Genomic DNA, 22938 nt, shown 5'->3' on the forward strand with positions numbered 1-22938 from the left:
GTAACGGAAGAGGAGAAGGACCTCGGAGTCCTGCTTGATCGCAGGATGACTATGAGTCGGCAATGTGACGTGGCCGTGAAAAAAGCTAATGCGGTCCTGGGATGCATTAGGCGAGGTATTTCTAGTAGGGATAAGGAGGTGCTGGTTCCGTTATACAAGGCACTGGTGAGACCTCATTTGGAGTACTGTGTGCAGTTCTGGTCTCCCATGTTTAAAAAGGATGAATACAAACTGGAACGGGTACAAGAAGGGCCACTAGGATGATCTGAGGAATGGAAAACCTGTCGTATGAAAGGAGACTCGAGGCGCTCGGTTTGTTTACCTTAACCAAAAGAAGGCTGAGGGGGGATATGATTGCTCTCTTTAAATATATCAGAGGGATAAATACCAGGGAGGGAGAGGAATTATTTCAGCTCAGTACTAATGTGGACACGAGAACAAATGGATATAAACTGGCCGTCGGGAAGTTTAGGCTTGAAATTAGACGAAGGTTTCTAACCATCAGAGGGGTGAAGTTCTGGAACAGCCTTCCGAGGGAAACAGTGGGGGCGAAAGACCTCTCTGGCTTTAAGATTAAGCTTGATAAGTTTATGGAGGGGATGGTTTGATGGGATAACGTGATTTTAGTCAATAGGTCAATAACGTGCCATCGCTGGTAATTAGTAACAATGGTCAATGATGGGATATTAAAAGTTACTACAGAGAACTTTTTTCCCCGAGGGTCTGGCTGGAGAATCTTGCTCGCATGCTCGGGGTTCAGCTGATCGCCATATTTGGGATCGGGAAGGAATTTTCCTCCAGGGTAGATTGGCAGAGGCCCTGGAGGTTTTTCGCCTTCCTCCGCAGCATGGGGCAGGGGTCGCTTGCTGGAGGATTCTCTGCGACTTGAAGTCTTTAAATCATGATTTGGGGACTTCAACAGCTGAGTCAAGGGAGAGAATTATTCCAGGAGTGGGTGGGTCAGCTTTTGTGGCCTGCATCATGCGGGAGGTCAGACTAGATGATCATAATGGTCCCTTCTGACCTTAAAGTCTATGAGTCTAGAGGGCTGGGAACGATACCAAGGGACTGGAGTCCTAGAACAATAAGGCTCAGGTTGTGAATTGTGCCTCTGGGGCTCTTCAAGTCATTGGTCTGGATCAGTTTGAAGGAAATCCCTTTCTGAAGAGGCAACTATCCCAACTCCTCTTTGACAAGGTCCCTCACCAAAGACTCTTAAGCAAAGGAAGCAGTCATGGGATGAGAGGGGAGGTCCTCTCATGGAGCAGTAACTGGTTACATGATAGGAATCCATGGTCAGTTTTCAGACTGGAAAGAGGTAAATAGAGTCCTCCAGGGATCTCTATTAGGACCAGTGCTGTTCAATATATTCATAAGTGAAGTGGAAAAAGGGGTAAACAGTTAGGTGGTAAAATTTACAGACCAGTACAAAATTTACTCAAGATATTTAAGCCCAAAGCATACTGCGAAGAGTTACAAAGAGATCTCACAAAACTGGGAGACTGGGCAACAAAACAGCAGATGAAACTCAATGTTGATAAAAGCAAATGCACATTGGAAAACATAATCCCAACTATACATACAATATATTGGGATCTGAATTAGCTGTTACCACCCAAGAAAGATCTTGGAGTCATTGTGGATAGTTCTTTGAAAACATCCACTCAATATTCAGCAGCAGTCAAAAAAGCTAACCGAATATTAGGAACCATGAGCAAAGGGATAGATAATAAGACTGTAAATATCATAATGACACTATATTAATCTCTGGTACGCCCATACTTTGAATACTGCATGCAGTTCTGGTTGCCCATCCCAAAAAAAGATGTATTCTATTGGAAAAGGTACAGAGAAGGCAACAAAAATGATTAAGGGCATGGAACAGCTTCCATACAAGGAAAGATTAAAAAGACTGGGACTGTTCAGCTTGGAAAAGAGACAACTAAGGGGGGATATAATAGAGGTCTATAAAATCATGAATGGTGTGAAGAAGTGAATAAGGAAGTGTTATTTACCCCTTCACATTACACAAGAACCAGGGGTCACCCGATTATGTTAATAGGCAGCAGGTTTAGACAATCATAAGGAAGTACATCTTCAAACAATGTACTGTCAACCTGTAGAACTCATTGCCATGGGATGTGGTGAAGCATAACTGGGTTCAAAAAAGAACTAGAGAAGTTCCTGGAGGATATGATCCATCAATGGTTATTAGCCAAGATGATCAGGGATGTAATGCGATGCTCTGGGTTGTCCTTAGCCTCTGACTGCCAGAAGCTTGGAATGGATGACAGGGGACGGATCAGTCAAATATTGCCCTGTTCTGTTCTTTCCCTCTGGAACAGGCCACTGCTGGAAGACAGGATACTAGGCTAGATGGACCATTGGTCTGACAGAGTATAGCTGTTCTTATGTAACCCATCCAGAGTCAGCCCAGACTGTCGATACTAAGCCAGGAGGCTAAGAGCAAAGAGGGCTGACTGCAGTGGGAGCAGCCCACCACACACAGTACTGCAACCCCATGTAATGTTGTGCTGCATGTGCTTGGAGCCAGGTTCTGGTGTTGCCAGGGCTCTCAGTAGTACTGCACGGGTCAGGGGGAGGAGTTTCCTCAATTCCAGAGGCTGGCAATATGGTAACCAGAGCACCCAACTGACCTGCCTGCTTCATCCCAATTGGAAAACACATGACCTCCCCCAACCCCAGTCCTTCCATTGCCCCATCAGAGTCCAGCCTCCACAGCAGGCCAGCTCCTGCCATTAACATTACTATCAGAGAGGCAGTGGTTGTCTGGGGACAGAAGTGGCAACAGGACTCCAGGGAGATACATTAGTGTTAAATACGCCTATTACTCCCCAAGTTCTACAGGTAGCTAAGAAAGACAATCCAGTGTCATAAGCCCTTCACCTCCCAAATTCTACGTGCCCCCATTCCCAACCCTGAACTGCCATGCCATGCCCACCACACTGTCAGTTCTTGGCCAGCGTTCATAGCCAGAGCCGACGGGGCCACGGGAATCCTGCCAGGCAGGCCCTTCAGCTCCCAGAAAACACTGCACCCAAGGAAATCAATTTTGGAAGCAACCCCGAAACCCTCTGCTCCCAACGAGCACTAGGCAGGTGAGGAGTTCCAGGATGCAGTGGCATTAGCCATCATATTGTAAGGAGAGACTGTTAGTGCAGGCCCTTAGAGACAGCCCCTTATCCACCCAGAGCATGAGAAGTATCTGCAGAGACTACCTTCCTATAGTCACTCCCTGAGCTTACACAGCCCATCCCCACCCGCCATGCCCTCTCCTACACAACAGGCATTGACTTGGAACTAGTCTTTAAACAGCTTTGCCGTACCACTGCTTTTGGCACCCCATGACTGGCGGAGAACTGGCATTCCAGCCGTCTGCACTGACGGGAATCTGTAGGGCCACTGCAGCTAGGCACAGCTCTCTCAGAGGAGCTGCCACAACAAAACTGAACATCTGGTCTGGAATCTTGTCACTCATGCTCACCAAAGCCAGCAGCTTCAGGAAGCATAAAACCCACATAACCCACTACCAATTGGGATACAGGGCAGGTGTTTCCTGATGCCGACTGGGGGTTGATCTAATACCCTGGACCATGAAGGCCAAGTGCCCTTGCCATTTCTGTCTAGCTAGGCGTCACAGAAGATGCCCTTCCATCGATCCAACAGACCAATCCTGCTTCAGAATCTCTTTGCCTTCAATGTCTCACAGAAGCAAGCTCCCCAAGTCAGTTATGCACCAGGTAGCATCTTTCTACCTGGCTATGCGCCCTCACCTCTGCGGGACAGCCGGGTGTCTGCGTCCGTGTCCACAAACAGCTTCATCCGGAAGAGATCCCGGACCTCCTGGGTGTAGAAGGCCAGGATGCCCTCGAAGAGAACCACGTCAGCTGGGTACACAGTCACCGTCTCCTCCTTCCTGCCATGCACGAGAAAGGCATGTCAGAACAAGAGGCAGTGCAAGAGGAAGAGCTGCCCTGATGGGAGGAGTGTTGGGGCTGGTGGCTTCTTGACCCAGCTTTCCCCACTCCACCCCATCCCACTATGGCAAAGCTTAACCAGGGAATCCAAAAGCTATGGACACTCTTCCCTAAAACATGGTGAAAGGAGGGAGCAGGCTAGACCTTCCCCCTCGCTGCCACCACCATGTGCACGTCTATCTCCCCCAGGCAGCTGCTGCATGCAAGAGTCAAACTAATTAATCATGCTCAGGGACCCACCCACAGGAACTTTACAGACATCCCTTCAAGTTTCTCCAGTGGAGGAGGCAGGTGTCCTGCAGACAACAGCTCCATTTGCCATGCAACCCTGCTGCATTCCCCGAGCACTTTATGAAGCAGAGGTCCTGTGGGAAATAGCACTTGATTGTACCATAACACAGAGTTTAGGTTGAGTGGATAACCTACATTCTGGCATTTTTTTATTTGAGTGCTTGATTTTGTAACCTAGGGTGTTTTTGGGGTGGGCTATTCAGCTCAAGCATTTGGGCGATATACAGCGCATACAAGAGCTGGCAAAATAAAGATACCTTCTCCAGAAATAGCCCATATTGGTAGTTTCTGCTCAAGAGGTCATTGCCTGGGGTGTCAGGGGAGGGAGGGTGCTGCAAATGAGGATGGGCAGAGCTGTATCCCATTCTCCCGAATCAGAGCAGCAGGTGCAGAGCAAGGCAGGAGTAGTGTCTTACCTGGAATGGGAAACAAAGTCATAGACAGGAATCTGGACTGTCTTCCCTTCCATGATCTCTTTGAGTGTTTTGACGATGAGCTCGTTGTCAAAGGCATCTGAGGAGAGACAAGCTGTTATGAAGGCTGCCTGCCAACCTCTGCCCCCATACATCCTGGTATTTCAACCTAGACAGAGTCCCGGCTAAGCTAGACATGGAGGAGCGCAGGCAGGCAGATTCATGCTGCCTCAAGGCCTGAGTGCTATTGGGCCAGATCCCAGCGTTGGAAAGAGGCAGAACTCCACTGAAATCAGTGGGGCTATGCTGCTTTACACCAGCTGAGGATCCAGCCCTGGAAGATCAATACAATCTTTGTACTGATTTTGTTTAAAGCCAAGACTAAAGAGTGAATCTCCTCCCGAACCCCAGCCCCTCAAAGACTAGAGCAGCCTTTTATCCCTGAACAGCTCCCTCCCACAGCTTCACAGAAAGGGCTCTGTTAGCAAGGCAGCCCGCTGCCCAAGGCAGCTGGATTTTGGGTGAGGCGGTTCTGGAATTTCCCACCAGCCCATTAAGCAGTTGAAAGAATCTCTGTTGTAGTAACAGGAATTGGGTTTCCTTTGTATTTAGCCCTAGTTTGTTTTCGGGATAGATCCTGCTCAGTAGGGTACCTTCCAGGAGGGGAGGGCTTAGGGGAAATCAAGCACCAGTTTGAGATACTCCCCTGCCCCACCATCATTACATGCCAATCAGTGATCTGCCTGGAAAGGGCGGAAGGCTGAGTCAGCTCTACTAGCACTTTCTTGGAGTTGGGGTAAGTCTTAAAATTCCAGCCTTTAAGGAGATGTTTTAACCCTACTCTCCTTGGGCAGAGTGTTCCCTCTGGCTGGGCAGTGCTCTGAGCACGTTAACCCACAGGCGGCTGCTTTTCAGTGGTGCGGTTTGCATAGAGTCTGCAGAGCGCTTTAGGATCTTCAGGATGAAACCGGCTGTAGAAGTGCAAATAATGTTATAGGATGGTGCAGCCATCTCTTGGGATAAGGACAAGACCCAGGTTCACTTCACTAGGAACCTAACCAGGATATGACAGCCGGTCCCAAGCAAGCCAGTGCATTGCATCACTACCCGTCCACCCCACATTAATGCAGTGGAGCAAGAAGCTGGGTCCCCGGCATTACCAAGAGGTTCTGTGCCAGTGGAATTAAAGGAACGACTCAGATCAGGAGAGGTGTCACTGAAGCCCTACACAGCCCAACACCTCCTCCCAAGGATCAGGCTCCATTCACCTGGGTGGTCAAAGTTGAACTGGCCCTTGAGTGCCTTGGACTTCTGCTCAGAGGTAAGGACCCGATAGAAGCTGTCTTGACTCAGTATCACCACCTGCTTCTGGCGATAATCCACTTCATTCTGGCCCAGTAGCTGGACGATTCTGGCACAGACTGATGACTTCAGGCGATGTAGCAAGGGGGAAAATGAAAGAAGAGAGTCTGATGCAAATGGAGACTACTCTGAGCAGGAGACTTGCAGACTGAGGAGAAGCCTGCCTTGGGTGGCAGGGAGCAGGAGGCTGCAAGCTCAGGTGGGAGACATTCCCATCCTCATCTGATGCTTTGCTCCTCAGCCAAGGAGCAGAGAGCTCATCTGTTCTCTTGAGACATCCCAAAGCCATCTGAGTGCTGCCCCTGGATCCTTTTCTAAGGCCATTGTTTTATGGCTTATTGCGCATTTATTTAGCTAATAGGTGTGAATCCACCTGCCCTCTCATTCCCCCTTGCGCCTTCTAGCTGCTGGGAGGGAGAAGGGGTACGCTCTCTCTCTGCATCCCAGACCTGTACTCCCAACCAGCTCAAAACCTCCTAGCTGCTCTGAGTCTCCACTATCCTACTCTTCCTCCAGCCTGTCTTGTCTCTCATTCTAGGAGTAGCTCCAGGGGCCACTCTGAGCTTTCCCTAGGCAGCAGCATGAACCAACCTGATCCAGGTCACTTGCACTGCTGCCCACGGGGTTCCCATTAGCAGCAGTGACAGCCAATGTGACTCAGGGTCTGCCCTCACTAAAGAGCAGCTGAGGAGGCCTACAAGGAGCAGCAGAGGCTCAGGAGCTGCACTCAAACTGGCTCCAAGAGTGGTGTTTGTGGGACAAAAGCCAACAAGCTCTATTCTCCCCTCACTCACACAGGGAAGTCCTGCTGAATTCTGTTACGCCAGCGAGGGGAGAAATCAGGCTCTCATTGGGGAAGTTGGAGGGGGGAAAAAATCTCTACAGAAGTTTGTTTTTAACACTCTAAATAAAGCCCAATAGAAAGTAGCTCATTCTGCACCAGCCAGAAAACACGAGGGCCTTTCTCTGAGAGCAAGCAGGGCTCGGAGGAGCAGCAGAAAGCACATCCTGGTGCCTCTTGGCACAGAGGCTAAGGGAGCTGTTGAATGAGCAGCTCAGTCCATGGCTCTGGCTGACATCTCACACCTTCACACCAACAGAGGGAGCAGACCAGAACGAAGAGCCATGGAGCTGGGGATGGGTTTCAGGGAGGAGCTGCTGGGGATCCCAACTTGCTCTGTAGGGAAGATGTCTGAAAAAATCACCCTCTCGGGTGCCCAAGCTCAGGTTGTTTGGATTGGAGATTAAGCTAGTCTGGGGAGGGTCCCAGCAGCTGGGGGAGCAGACATGTGGCTGGTGGAAGCCATCCCCAGCTCCATCCCTACCACTGTTTCCCAACTGACTCATCAGGGAGGCAAGTGGCACGGGAGCGTCGGAATAGAGGAAAGTAAGGAGGTGGCAGAGTATGGGTGTAGAGAGGAGCAGCTTTACTCCAAACAGGTTTGAAGATTTAAAACTGAACTAACAGGACAGAGAGGAAAGCTGCATTGGACCCCATCATACATGCACTGAAGTCCCTGTTAGCTGCACCTCTGGGAAAAGGGGGGGAGCCCCTAACTTTAAGTTGTGGCCTCAGTCCCATACAGCAGCACTTGGCTGTGTCACTAGCAGGCTGCCTCACTGGAGTCCTGACCAGTTTGAACTTAGATTAGTTACAGAAAGTGGGCAGATGCCTGCAAAACTTCACCTGTTTAGGCAGCCACATAACCATACTAGTGCTTGCCTAAGGCAGTTAGTTGGCAAGGGATTCTGGGTACCTAATGCACAATGTACCAACACACTGCATTGGCTTGCGGGCCTCAGAGGAACAATCAGGAGCTATTGCTCCACTCCTCCCACTACTGACTCAGCTAGCCTCCTAGTTTGCCAGCAGACATTCCCTTCTCTCCTCCTCAGACGGACCTCCCTCCCCATTTCCATTCCCATCCCTAAGCCACAAATAATGCCCCTGCTTCCAGCTATACACTCTGTGAGCCAGAAATCCCGCCCTGGAGTGCCAGCTGGAAATGCCAGTTGGATCCCCAGCTCCAAGTGCTTTAAAGCAGCAAAGAGGGGTATTAGTGGAGCTTCTCAGCACTAACATACACCCCTAAAAATGCCCGTGGCCATGCTGCAGCCTACACCCTCCCATCCCCTCCATTAAGTCAGATGTTCCACAGTTGGATTGTTGGCTCAGGAGGTGGAGTTGAAGCCAGGGGCATCATCAGAGGCCAATGGGAGGAAAGTCTGTGGGGGTGGGTGGGTAGGGGGGACCTTCACCTGGAGAACAGATGAGCAGATTTGACAGCCCCATGTCCCTTCCCCCTCCAAGCCCAGATGGGCCCCTTCTGCTATGAGCAGTGCACTATGGGCCAGTGCTTGGAGGACTCTCTAGCCACAGGAGCTGTACAGAGTGAACGGATAAACAGCTTATAACTGGTTCAGCTCTAGAGAGGTGGGCTGTTTGAACTGTTCTGTGGATAGCTCAGCCCTCACCTCATCAGAGTCCAGGGGCTGGCAGAGCTACCGTTCTCACCAGCCTCTGTCCTGCAGAGCTCTAATTCACTAGTCACCTCTGCAGCAGGGGGCCTGACAAGAAGCCAGGATAGGAGTCACCACTTAAGTTTCTGAAGCTCAGCCTCCCTGTATATAGATAGAGCTAATTTCTGGAGTTCCCCAGAGCTCAGCTAGAACAGCAGCATTTGGGAAACTTCAGGTTTTGTGTTTTTATTATGAAAAGTAAAGAAATTCAGGCTTGGGGGGAGAAATCTAGTAAGAGAGTAGCTAATTTAATTGGGGCTGGGGGTTGAGAGAGCACACAGGCAGCTATGCAACCTACTCCCACCTCACTTAATGATTCTGTTGGCCAATGGTGCTTTATAAGTGGGATGTGGCTTCCCTTCCTGACCTCTGCAATGGACAGCTGACACCCAGAAGCAGGATATTTAATTCCTGTAGATCTTATCAATGGATATTCACTTATCCAGACTCTCTCATTGAAAACAGAATTCAACTAGAGCCTCTGACCCCGCAAGCATCCCACACTGTGGGACAGAGTGTTTCCTGACTCCAACCATCACCAGTTACTTGCCATCACCGCTCCTTTGTTTTCCCATTCCTTGCCTCCTTCCCCAGCACTGTTTCAACATCCCACTCTGGCTTATCAAGCTGTATCCCACTGCTTTCATAAACACTTGCCACACAGATCATCACCCCTCCACCTTCTCTTCCTGTTCTCTCTCTCCTAGTTAGATTGCTGCCCATCAATATTGACATTCCAACTCTGAGAATCACTCTGTCGGGAGTCAGCAATGTGCTATGGGCAGAGCCATCAGCCAGCAACCCCTTCAGGTTCTTCTTGCAACTTTCCCATGGCCTTTCCATTTGTGAATTAGCCCTCTGTCTCACACAGAGGCATCTGAGGGGCAGAGCCTCAGCTGGTGTCAGGCAGTGTAGCTCCATTGTAGTCAGACTATTTGCCCAGCTGATGCGGGAGGGGAGATAGGGTTCCCATAGTTGGAGTCAGACAGTTCCAGGCTCAGTTAAGCTAAAGCTCCTTATCTCCCCACTCCAGGAAGCGAGAGAGAATTGATGTCACACAGAGGAACACTGAGCGGTAACTTCTGGCCTCTCTGAGTTCAAGCAATAATTGGCTCTTGCCAGGCCTGCTGATCCTACAGAACATGGTTTCAGAGTAGCAGCCGTGTTAGTCTGTATCCGCAAAAATAACAGGAGTACTTGTGGCACCTTAGAGACTAACAAATTTATTAGTCTCTAAGGTGCCACAAGTACTCCTGTTATTTCTACAGAACATGGTAAGGCATATAGGGAATGGCATCTTTGAGGGTCCATCTGTACAGCTATGCTCTGGCACTGGAAGTGGAGGAGTTCTGGGAACATGTTGGTCACACGCTCTCCATCTCTCCCTCTAGTGGGATTATTCTCCCCCTTTGCAATCAACTCACTAGGCACCCCATGCATTCAGCAGCATGAAGTTAAACACTAGTTGTGAAGTGTGGCCTGTGATTGAGCTAGCCACGCCTCCACCTTTATTATCGTTTAGAAGATTGAGGGCGGAATGCGGGGCCCACCCCCACACCCATTTCTCTTCAACTGACCCTTTAAGGGTGAAGATCAGAGCACATACAAGCTGCATTTGCCTTCCAGCAGCCTGCTTCTAGCAGACACCAGAAGGGATGGCTGCACAGTGTGGGCTCGGGAGCCTACTTCATTTTTCTTAATGAATTTTAAGGGCTGTCAGAAACAATGGGGGAGGAATCCACGAGGATTTCCTGCTCTCTAGCCAGGAAAGACAGACACAGATGCTACCCTCCAGCTCCAACTACTGCAGCAAGGCACACACTGCTAGCTGGCCACGTTCAAAATCAACATTTGGATTCATGTGCCAGGAAGCTGTGGCTACTCAGTACCTCTGAGCAAAACAAAGCCACAGTTGAGGGCCCCAATTTTACTCACCCATATTTGAGTAGTCTTAAATTACACCTCAGTTTCCCGATCTGTACAATGGGGATAGTCCTGACCTACCACACAGAAATATAGGAATTGCAGCATGTAATGAATATTTGTAACATCTTGCCCAAACCCTAAAACTCATCAGAAGGGGCATACAACCCTTGAGTGCCCTGGGACCAAGCTGCCCCCAGAACCAGCGTTTATTTTGACAGCTGTTCCTTGGCAAAGTCTTTTCTAAACAGTGGCATCTATGTACAGACCTCAGCACAGGCAGCTGGGCTCCAGTTCTGCAGCTGGAGGGGAGAGGGATAAGCCAGTTAAATGTACGGTCCATTCCAAACACTCCCTCCCCTCCCCCATCCCACCCAGTAACCCTGCCTAAAAATCTTCCAACCCAACACTTCTGTGATCATGCCCCACAAGACATTGAGCCAGCCGGAAGGGACTCAAGAGGTCATCAAGTCCAGCCCTCTATGCTGAAGCAGGACCTAGTCTGCCTAGATCCTCTCTAACAGGGTGTTTGTCTAACCTGTTCTTAGAAACCTCCCATGCTGGGGATTACACAGCCTCCCTTGGAAGCCTGTTCCAGAGCTTAACTACCCGATAGTTAGAAAGTTTTTCCTAATATCTAACCTAAATCTCCCTTGCTGCAGATTAAGCTTAATTGGGCTCAGACTTGAGCCCTGGGGTGGTTGGGTGGCAGAGACTTGTGGAGTCTGGCTGCAAACTAGGGCTCCAGCCCTGGGGCTTCAGACTCCAAGCCCTAGCCACGCAGCAGCAGGCTCCAATCCCTGGCTCTGGCCATGTGGTGCTGACCCCTAATCCCACCAGCAGCCACTGGCCCCAGGCACTGATCCCTGTCTGTGCACTCTGACCCCCAGCCCTAGTCACTGACTCTGGGTGCCGGCTCCAGGCGCTGACCTTGAGCTCCAGAGGCTGCCAGCCTTGGGTGCAGATACCCAGCGCTGGACTTGGGCTCTGGCGGGTGCTGTCTCTGGATGCCGACCCCTAGCCCTGGGGCAGCAGGCACAGACCTCAACCCCAAACTCAGCATCAGCCAATCCCTGGCCGTGCGCTCTGACCCCCAGCCCTGGCTGTCGACCCTGGGTTCCGGCAGGTGCTGGCCCTGGGCACCCATCCCCAGACACCAGCCCTGAGTGCAGATCCCCAGCCCCGGTCACGCAGCAGCAGGCGCCAACCCCAGGCTCTGGCAGGTGCTGGCCTTAGACACCGACCTCCAGTCCTGGTCGTGCAGCAGCAGGCTTTGGCGGGTGCTGGCCCAGGACAGACTCCTAGCCCTGGCTGTTCAGCAGCAGCTGGCACAGACCCCAGGCGCCAACCCTGGGTGCCGACCCTCAGCCCCGGTCACACAGCAGCAGGTGCTGCCTCTGGGTGCCAACACCCAGCTGCGTGGCATTGGATGCCAATCCCTGGCCCTAGCCACGCAACTGCAGGCACGAACTCTGGGTTCCAGTAGCTGCTGGCCCAGGGTGCTGATCCCCAGCCCCAGGCACCAACCCACACCTCTGACCATGCAGTGGCAGGGCCCCCCATCCATTGCCCCTGGCCTCTGCTGCCTCACCCCTCCATCCATCCTCCCTGGCCTCTGCTGCCTCACCCCCCACCCCTCCATCCAGGTCTTAGCTTGCCAGGACTTACTATAAAAAGTGATATTAACAAACATACAAATATCACTTTTCACAGCATTATTTTTATTATCGAGTCTGCAAAAAAACCCTACCTAAATAAATTACAATTATCTGGATGTATATACATGCATATTTATTTGTTTCTCCTAAAGTTAATTAAGTATTTTAGGAAAAAAGTGTCAGTGTGGCCACCAGCAAGAGTTTTACCCATCTCTGACTCAACAGCGGCAGGGCGGGCTTTTTTGCATGCGCGCCTTGCGAGGAAAGCATCCCCTGTTATCTTCACTCTGGTGTGTTGTCAACTGAGTGTGTTGCAACAGTCCACAGTTTTGCTGAGAGTTAGATGGATTTGCAGCTTTGGAATAGGAAAATATATCTGTCTCCCCACTGCCACAATCCTCTCTGCTTCTAACCAGTGCCAGCACATGTGGACCTTAAGAACTGATAGTCAGCCATACTGCTAGCCACAGGACATTCAGGAAAGTTTACTTGCCCTGCTGCAGGGAATCCCTTGCCTGGGCTCAGTGTGGTGCATATCACCATATGATGTACAGCATTCTTTGTTCTTCCAAGGACCCATTTGCCTTCTATTATAGCAATCAAGACTATCAACAAAAATGGGAGGCCTTGCCAGGAACCAGCTGGGCAGATCCCTGTTGTCACAGCTGCATACACACCTTGCCTTACCTCTGCCACCAAGTACGTTCTCGCTTTGCTGCATCACGAGCCACATTAAACTATAATACACCAGTTTGGGATACTAGAAGCACAAGCACCAATAATCTCTTCCTGCTGCTTCTGCTTGAGCATAGCAAGTTAAGAATGGACTACAAGAGAGCTGGCTATGAAGTTTGCACTGATCTGTTGAGTTCCTTTTAAAGGGCAGCATTGCACAGTGTGTGTGTTTTGGCAGCAAGCAATCATTGCAGAGGGGAAATCAAAGCTGAGAAAGGAAAAGCCATCAGTACACCACCCTGACAATAAAGAACCTCTTCCCTGTTTTACAGGAGAGCCTACTACTGCTGCTAAGCATGTTTCACTTTGAAGCGGAGAACAACTGTGCCCTATTGGACTGTAATCCCTGGCCTTACCTTGTGGGTTCAATAAACTGCTCCGAGACAGCATTTCAGCAGCGACAGACACAATGTTACTGAGACAGCTATACAGAGTTAGGCCCACGCACAAAAGGCCTCACATGAGCCCAGAATACTTGAGTCACCAGAAAACTTAGTGTAAGAACAATTCAGCGTTGGTTCCCAGATAGAGATTTCCACACACACTCTCCACCTTCTATGGGGATTTTTTCATTGGGGAGCAGGCACATGTGTGTTTTCAACAAGCGAGAGAACAGATAAAGGCCACCCCCATCACTGCAGTGAAGGCCTGGTGTTTTTTGGGTTTGTTTTTTTTTTAAAGTCATCTTTAGAAAAAACTGAGTGCACATAGCCCTATGCTCCTCCGGCTGCAGCCAGGCATTTAGTGCTCCCCGTAATGAAGAAGATCTCAGGTGCACTCCCACCTATGAACATGAGCGTGTTCACCTGGAATACTTTTTAAATGGACACCATATGCTGGAGGAAATTCCATCCCCCCTCTGAACAGAAAGACAAAATGTACATAGAGCAACCCTTTGCCAGGGTTTGCCTCTACTGGTAATTCAAACAACAAACTCACCATAAACCTCAGCCCAAGCTAACTCCCTAGAGCTTGGCAGTTCCTAGAGTTTTCCCCTAGCCCCAGTTCTGTGTCCAGAGGAACTCTCCTACACTGCCTTACACCCAGGGTGGAGTTAGAGAGTCACATCTGCCATTATGAGTCAGCATCTCCCAGTAGGATTCCAACACCTGCTACCAATCTGGGTCAACAAAACACCCCCATGCCCTCCCATCAGACACACATCTTTCTGAAAAATAATCTGTTACTCACTATCATTCTAAGCAACACTTCAGATTACTGGAACAGTAAGGGATTAGAGAGGGGCAAATATTTGTCCTTTCCCTCCTCCATCCATGTTATTGTCTGTGTATAGCCAGTTTCACTGTTTCCCCTATTTGTCTGAATCTTTCATACACATTAAATACATTAAAGGAAAGCACAATTGTAAAACCACTAAAGTTACCAGAGGACTCTGGGGATGGCGTAGTACACAGACAGAGTCACACACATAAAAACTAGTGTGCAATAATTACAGCTCCAGTCCTGCACTGAGCTAAACAGGGCCAGAGCACGAGTCAAGTCGGGGGGGGGGGGGTGTCTGTTGACAGAATGAAACTGGTGTTGCTTTAAAGCTGTTATGCTCTTACTGATTACACTGACAAGTTTAATATTAGTGTGGAGAAGAAAGTGAGGATCTAAGCTCCTTTCTCTAAGAGACAGGTATAAAATCCTAGGACCAGCTTTTCTAGGAGTGCTTGTACGCATGGGCATAGACAACTGGGGGTCTGGGGAACTTCATTAATAATGAATAAAGAAAACAGTTCGGAATAGCTGCTCTTATCTCACTTTATTAAAAGTGGACAAGTTTAGTCATGGTAAAAATACTACTCAAGTTATATTCAACAGCTACTATTTTTTCAACTCTACCCTCTGATAAGAGAGTTGTCTGTGCCTCTAGTTTATATTTTCTTTCTCCCCAGTCTAGGAGCGCAGGTGCATCTCCAGTAGGAGCAGTTAACACAATGGCACGACTGCCACTTCCAAGCTCTCTCACAACAGCATCTATTCGCCTGCTTCCAGGCAGGCTGACGGAACCCCAGTGATTCCGCCACATTACGTAGCTTCGATCAGAGTCAGAGGAGGGGAAGCTGGGCAGCCCCAGGAGGGACTGGGGAACAAGACACTTATCTGACCCCCATTCAGCCGAGCCATGCGTGCAGCACTGAGTCAGCCCGGCACGGAGCAGCGTCACCACCAAGGCAGAAAGGGGGGGGGGGGGAGAGAAGGAGCAAGGAGGTTGAAGGAGTTAGAAACGGGGTAACCGTTTAGAGAGATGTTTACAGGATCACAAAAGCCAGCAGGACCCATCTGTGTCGATCCCCCACCCCGGCACAACTGCCACACAGACACCTGCTCCCCCTGGGGCCGGAGCTGAGTGGCAGGGGTGTCAATCAGGAGGGCGCCCGCCAAAGCCGCTGAGTGCCACCTGCCCGGGGATCAGGCCTTTGTGTCTGGCAGAGAGAGAACACACGGCAGGAAGCAGCCGCTTTGCGGAAAGCGGAGGCACCCACACAGCAGAGCCGAGCTCGCTCCCCAGGGCAGGCGGCCTGGCTGCGACCAGACAATGTGTTACGAAGCCGCGCTGTCAGTCAGCAGCCGCCCTGCCTCCCCGCAGCCCGCCGGAGCAGTGCAGGAGGGGGACCCGGGCGGCCTCCCTCCCACCCAACGCCTCGCTAGGAGCCGCACCCCATCGCGGCAACAACACGCCCCCCCTTCCCCGCGCACACGTGTTCTTACAGCCCGGAGGGGGCTGGGGGCTCTCCAGCAGGGTCTCGGCTAGCACCCAGCCGCCGCCAGCACAAACCGCGGCCATGTGTCCGCTGCGCTGGGCTCCCCATGCACCCACGCGGGGACCAGCCACCCCCGGCTCCGCGCTCCCCCGCTCACCTTGCCGCTGGCTGTGCCGCCGCTGACCCCGATCAGGAAGGGCTCCCCACCGCCAGGCTGCTCGTGCTCCTGCAGGCTCTGCTCACTATCCCCTGCCATGCTGCTGCCGCTGCTCAGTCTCCGGCTCACCAGGCGCCTTGGGGGGCTGGATTTATCTGATGAGTCAAGGAAAGGCCTTCCTCCCCGCCTGGTTCACATCCCCAGCGTGCGGCTCCCTGCCAGGTGCCTGCTACAGCTGCACATGCTCCCACCACCCGGGCTGATGCTTGGGTTTGCAAACTGGCTGGGGCTCTGGAGCCGCAGAGACCCAGCATCCATCCCCCTTCCACCCACTGCCGCCTCCAGCTGTTGCTGAGGCCGGAGGACAAAGCGAAACGTGTCCAGAAACGCCTCCTACAACACCTGTGCTCAGTTAACTCTCTCTAGCACCGAGGCCCTCTGCTCCAGATTGACCGCACTGTGAGTTGTGTTATGCCTCTGGCTCTAAATCTTCCAAATATCCTACTTCGCTCACTCCACCCCAGGGCTGGGCCCCTTTCATTTCCAGGGGAGGCTGCCCAGGGAGGACACCCTGATTTTACACTGAATGCATTTGACAAATTCATTCTCTTTACCCTAAATCAGTTCAGAGCAGCCCTTTTAGCTATGAATTTCCCCAAGCCATTTCCAGAGATTCAAATCAGCCTCCACTGGAATGCTACTTGGGTTGAACCACAGTATTACTCATTATGGGAACTCAAATGTCATCCATCCTAGGTTCATCACCCTATCCCCCCCACAGCCCTGATCCAAGCACTTATGTGCATAATGTATGCACTTAACTTTACACACATGAATAAACTTAAGCACGATCAGGACCCAAATTCCAGCACTGACCACTCAGGATACGAATTGTGAGAGAAGGAAGCACTGAGAGGAACTGGAGTCATCTGTTCATCAGTGCCATCTCTCCTGTCCCCACATCCCTGCAGAGTGTTTCTTGTAATGTCAGAGGGTCCCACCTCAGCACCAGTTGTGCTCTACTTCTGCTAGTGCCAAGTAAGGAAGTTCTATAGGCAGAGAAACAAATGAGAGATTCCTGCAATGGTGATTTCCAATGGGATTCCCATGACCCCATACCAACTTTAAAGCTGTGATTGGGGGCATAGTGCCAGGCACAAGGAACCATCAAAAGTTTGTAACAAACAATACAACAGTGCTACAGCACTTCAGTGCTCCGGGCATTATTTAGGCCCAGATCCTCAAAGGTATTTAAGAGCCTAATTTCCATTGCTTTCAATGGAAATTAGGCACCTAAATACATTTGAGGATCTGAGTCTTAGCTCCATTTCCCCCATTGTAGCCATCTCTGTAACTATGTCCAGTATCTTCAGGTCATTTTGCTCTCCTTGTGCCCACACAGACCTGCACCAAATTCTACCTTCTCTACGGTCAGAGTTCAGTTTCTCTCCCAGATGCCCATCATTGAACTTCCTCACCTATTAGTATCCACAGTCCAATCCCTGTCTTAAAAGCAGGGATTTTTTGGCATATAAAAGAAATTGAGAAAACCATGAATAAAAAGATAGGATCCTGTCTTGTTAGGATACTATGAAAAACTAGGCCAAGCCAGCACAAAGCTTATGTTACAAAATACAGAAATATTACCTATGGCATATCAGAATAAAGGCTCTATCCCAGCCTAAAGTTATCTTTCAGTGTCCCCCTTTGTCTTAAAAAAGTTGTATGTAAGCAAGGCCAGGTCTTCACTACAAACTTACATTGGTATAACTACGTCGCTCAGGAGTGTGAAAAATCCACACCCCTGAGCAATGCAGTGATGCCTACCTAACCCCTGATGTAGACAGCGCTATGTCGATGGGAGGGCTTCTCCCATCGACATAGCTACCACCTATTGCGGAGGTGGATCAACTACACGGATGGGAGAAGCTGTCCTGTTGGTATAGTAGCTGCAGCGTTTTAAGTGTAGACCTGCCCAGTATAACAAGAGCTCCTTCTTTCATAGAAAATATATATATATATTGTCTTTCCCCAAGAACTAAGATCCAAATCCTCAACGGTATTTAGGTACCTAACTCCCATTGAAATCAATGGAAGTTAGGTGCCTAAATACCTAGAGGATCTAGGACTAAACTCTTTGTAATGGAGATGCTAGGCAAGACACTACTTCAACTTTCAAAAACAGTCCAGAATGGTAAAATGCAAGTGAATCAAGTTCAGGTACCAGTTTGTGCTACATATAAAAAACAATACAATTTCCTATACACAGGCTAAAAGCTTACCAAAGCTCACCTGTAAGTCTTATGGGACCCTAGTCAGCCAAAGTCTTTCCCACCCTTCCACAAGGTTTGGGCCCCTGTCAGACAGAAGGTCCTGTCTGTTTGCTGGATCAGAAAGAAGGCCCTGAGTCAGTTTAAATGCAGCCTTTTCATACCAAAAGCCCCTTCTTTGTCTATTGGTCTCTGGACCATATATGCAAGCCTCCCCCAGGGGTGCTACCTCTTTGGAGATGTTACAATCTGAGTGATTCATCTTAATACCCCCCATTGTTTTCGGTTCCTGAAGGAGTCATGGTAACCTATCTGCGGTAGGTGTATACAATCCCTGGCCCACAGTAATACATAAGCTGTAATACAATATGGTCCCCAAAGATACTGCATGCAGTTGCAATATCTGTCACAAATTGATTTTTATGCTTCTCCGTCCCATTAAAGATTGTTATTTTGGATTATTTTTCCCCAGGTGTATTAGGTTGCATTTCTCCAATCTGAATCTCATTTTGTTGTTTTATACCCATGTGTCTAACCTCTCTACAAGTCTGATCCAAAGATCATTGAAGTCAACCAGTTTTTCCATTGACTTCAATGAGTTTTGGATCAACCTTAAGTGAGTCAACAAGTCCAGTATCCTCCCTTTAGCAGTATCTTAGATTTCATAGGATGGCTCATAGTGCACCTTCCCACATGTGCAGTAATGAAGAGCGGAAGGAAGACCCATGAAGACTAACGATAAAGAGCAGGTAATGGAATATTTATAAAATTCAATCATAAAATATCAGCCAGTCTTGATTATCTGCATTGTTGAGTATTAATGGGATCAGCAAATGAATTGATTATACAGTTTTGAAAAATCTTGACAAATGGGGAGGTACTGAAAGACTGGATGAAAGTAAATGTAATAGCAGTGTTCAAAAAATGAAAGGATCCCTTAAATTTAATGTTTATTCTTATGAGAATAATGGAACAAATATTAAGAGGAAAAAAACCTGAGCATTGTCAATAAACAGCTGGAGTTATAAAGCACAGATATTGCAAATCAAAAGGGGTCAATTGTGGCTTTGCACAAGCCCCACATATGGGCCCGTGCATTGTGTTACCCTACGAGCACATCAGGAAGCAGACTGTGACTGAGGAAGTCAAAATGGCCGAGACTCGAGATCCTCTAAGTATTTAACTGCCTGATTCCAATTGATTTCAATGGGAGTTAGGCATCTAATTACCTTTGAGGATCTTGGCCAATGTGCCTACTAGTCCCCTCAGCTCCAGGTGGGGGGGGGGGGAACATACCCTGCCCCAGCTTTATACCTATACATCCCCCAACACTAAGCAGTGGTGCTAAGGTTGCTTATTCCCCATCTCTCTTCCTGCCCACGTGTGCAGAGGGAAGGTATAGCAGCCCCTTGAAAATGGGAAGCTGATGCAGGGAAGCAAGGGAGTACTTTTTGCTCCCTTACTCCCTTTTGCAGGATGGGCCACAATCTGGCCTAAACTTTGATGCCTTTGTTTTGATAATATTGTTACCCCTTTTGACATGAGTGGTTGGTCAAAGATTGGGGCCCTGCAGGTTTTTTCCACTAGGATGGGGTCAGGTATTTCTCTGATGTAATCCTGTTTATTTACAAAGAATGTACAAAGTCATGTTTCCCAGACACAGCAGGAATCAAACAACAGCTTTGCTCACAGCTTCAAGATTCTTTTTGGCAGCACCCACCTTGAAAACTCTTTCTAGGCTTTTTTCAGGGCCACACATTGTGCTTGTCTGGACTCTGGAGCTTCCTTGCTGCCTTCTCTCTGCTTCTCTGGTGTTTCTCCCCGTTCCCTTCTCTCTCCCACACACATAACTCCACCAAACAATACCCAACAAGAACCCTCCGCCCACATCATTCTAAGTCCTGAGCAGACTCACATGTGTGTGCTTGTGTTCTGGTTTAAGGCCCCTATTGTTTCTAACATTTATTCTGAATGAAGGACTGCTGCTTCATGCATCAGTTTCAATGATGTTCTGCCCAGCCCACAAGAGTATTAGGCCTGGTGTATGCTTACAACTTAGGCCAACATAACTACAGTGCTCAGGGATGTGAAAAACCCATCACCTAACCCTCAATGTAGACTCAGTTAGGTGGATGGAAGAAAGCTTCCGTTGTCCGACCTACCTTCTTTCAGGAAGGTTGAGTTCCTACAACGATGGAAAAATCCCTTCCATCGCTGCAGTTTGCATTTATGCTATGGGGTTACCGAGGCATAGCTATGGCACTGTAGCTATGTATGGCCTGGTCTACACTAAAAAGTTACATTGACCTAACTACGTACCTCAGGGATATGAAAAATCCACACCCTGAGCGACGTAGTTAAGCCGACTTAAACCCTAGTGTAGACAGCGCTAGGTCAACAGAAGAATTCTGTCAACCCAGCCTACCACCTCTCAGGGAAGTTGATTACCTATGCTGACGAGAGAACCCCTCCCATTGGTGTAGGGGGTAGTGTCAACACTGAAGCACAGCAGCTGTGCTGTTTCAAGTGTAGACAAGCACTAGGCCACTAAAGCACCCATAATGTAGACATGGCCTTATTTAGGGCCAGATTCTGCTACCCTTACTCATGGTGTGAAGTACCAGACTCTGCAAGTAGTAGAAATGATTTCAGTGGGCCTATCACACAGCATGAATAAGGGTGGTGGAACCTCCAGACCCAAAGGGCTAGATTGTACTTTATGACACAGTCCTGGGCGAGGGTCAGTGCATAAACTGCATGACTCCAGAAGCAGCCTCAGGAGGAAAGGTGACTCCAAGACATCTCTTGGAAGCACCACTTTCTCTTGGTTCCCCTCTTGCACAAGAGTAGTAATCTACTGGTAGCCTATGCCAGAAGCCTTAGCCCTCCCTTAGCCCTCACTGGCTCAGATGTGCTGGCCAGCACATGGGGAGGCAGACTCAAGGCTCCAATATTCCCTACTCTTCTCTGCCCACTCACTCCAAAGAATGAGTAAACGGGCACCACAGCACCTGTTTACTTTTGCACACTTAAGTTCCAGGTAGTTTCTGCAGGGTGAAAGGGGAGTCTCCCCCTCATGCCCCTGTGCTAGTGCATACTTCAAGTCACAATCTAGCCCAGGGGTAGGCAACCTATGGCACATGTGCCGAAGGCGGCACGCGAGCTGATTTTCAGTGGCACTCACACTGCCCGGGTCCTGGCCACCAGTCTGGGGGCCTCTGCATTTTAATTTAATTTTAAATGAAGCTTCTTAAACATTTTAAAAACCTTATTTACTTTACATACAACAATAGTTTAGTTATATATTATAGACTTATAGAAAGAGACCTTCTAAAAACGTTAAGATGTATTATTGGCATGTGAAACCTTAAATCAGAGTGAATAAACGAAAACTCGGCACACCACTTCTGAAAGGCTGCCGACCCCTCTAGCCCATAGTTAGTGGATGAAGTAGATGCACTAATATTTGACTTTTACTAAAGCATGTGATACTGTCTTATGAATCACTCTTGAAATTACTTCAAATTGGCTTGAATAGGAACTCTGTCATGTGGACTGAAAACTGGCTGAAGGACCATAAACAAAGGGTAATAGCAATGTATTGAGCTATGGGGAGGATTTTAACAAGTCAGTGTTGGGCCCAGTCTTATTTAATACCCTCATTAATGATCTGGAGGAGAGAGTAAAGAGAATGATGTCACAGATGACACTGAGGTGGAAGGAACTGTGAATACCAGTGATCGCAGAGAAAATAATGAAAAGGAACCTAAGGTCTGAATCAAACCCCACTTAATCCACCTTGACACTGACTTCAGTGGCCTTTGGGTCAGGCCCTTAAAGAGGGTAAATATATAGAAATAAACCAACAACATGAGATTCAATTTAAAAAAAAATGCAGACTAACGCACCTGGGGAATAATAATCCAAAACCCTATCTAAAAGGAAGAAAAATCTTGGAAAAAAGATAGAAGATAAAAGCAAATTAGATACAAGTTTGCAAAAGGACACAGCTGTAGAAAGGCCAGTAAAAATGCACAGGGTAATCATTTCACAGCAAGGTAAGCTACAGCTCTAATGTGATCATACCTGAAATAAAGAATTTTTTTGAAGAACAAATTACCAAAAAGATATTGACAAAACTGGAGGAAATTTAGAGAAATCAACAAAAATGACTAGGGAGCTGGAGGGATTGGTTCATAAGAAGAGGCATAAAGAAATAAGGTTATTCCATGGCCACTAAGAGAGAACTAAGGGGGATACGTGTAGAAGTAATGGGATGAAATTAGGAAAGAGAAAAATTATGCTGAAAGACTTTGGGGGAGTCTCTTAACAGAAGTCCGGGAAGCCACATTGTTCCGGACACTTAAAATTAGACTGTCCAATACAAAATGTAAGGTAGGCAACAATCCCTCATTGAAGGACTATGTACTGGATATTTATCATCTATTTCTAAGACTGCATCACGGTGGAAACGTTTCCCTGATTTTCACCCACGATAATCCGGGGACTAATAAGGCATTCAGTACTTGAGAAGGAAGCATGGGCCAATGGTTTGCTCCATACTCAGGAGACCTCTGATTTGCACGGGCTCCCTGGTGCAAGTCACGTAGTCCCTCTGTGCCTGGGTTCCCCATCTATTAAGCGAGATTAGTGACACTGGGAGGCGCTCAGCTGACGGGGGGCCATGCACGTACCTAAGGCAGCACTGGGCTCTCCTGGGTTGCGACAGCCCGGGGGCTCTCCGCACTGCCTGCCAGCGGGGCGGGTCCCGGGAAGCACCCACCCGCCAACAATGGCATCAGCGCGGGACGGGCTCCTCCAGACAGGGCTTTGGGGAGGACCCCCGCCTTTGCGAGAGGGGCTGCCCGGGGTTTATCTACTGCAGGGCCGGGGGGGAGGG

At 49.0% G+C, this 22938-nt stretch overlaps 1 protein-coding gene across 1 annotated transcript in view; it reads right to left on the reverse strand.

The window, feature by feature from the left end:
- UCK2 (uridine-cytidine kinase 2) overlaps positions 1-22877 on the reverse strand; it is a 36256-nt gene extending 13379 nt beyond the window's left edge. Inside the window, exons 1-6 of the mRNA XM_065409535.1 lie at positions 22733-22877; positions 16657-16817; positions 15769-15913; positions 5971-6130; positions 4706-4802; positions 3795-3937 (exon numbers count right to left, since the gene is read on the reverse strand). Coding sequence (XP_065265607.1) covers positions 3795-3937; positions 4706-4802; positions 5971-6130; positions 15769-15913; positions 16657-16697 — 586 coding nt within the window. The 5' untranslated portion in view covers positions 16698-16817; positions 22733-22877. The remainder of the gene's footprint in view (positions 1-3794; positions 3938-4705; positions 4803-5970; positions 6131-15768; positions 15914-16656; positions 16818-22732) is intronic.
- Between the last annotated feature and the right edge of the window lie 61 nt (positions 22878-22938).

This window comes from Emys orbicularis, chromosome 8 (genome assembly GCF_028017835.1).
Source record: "Emys orbicularis isolate rEmyOrb1 chromosome 8, rEmyOrb1.hap1, whole genome shotgun sequence".
In the NCBI taxonomy this organism is placed as follows: domain Eukaryota; kingdom Metazoa; phylum Chordata; order Testudines; family Emydidae; genus Emys; species Emys orbicularis.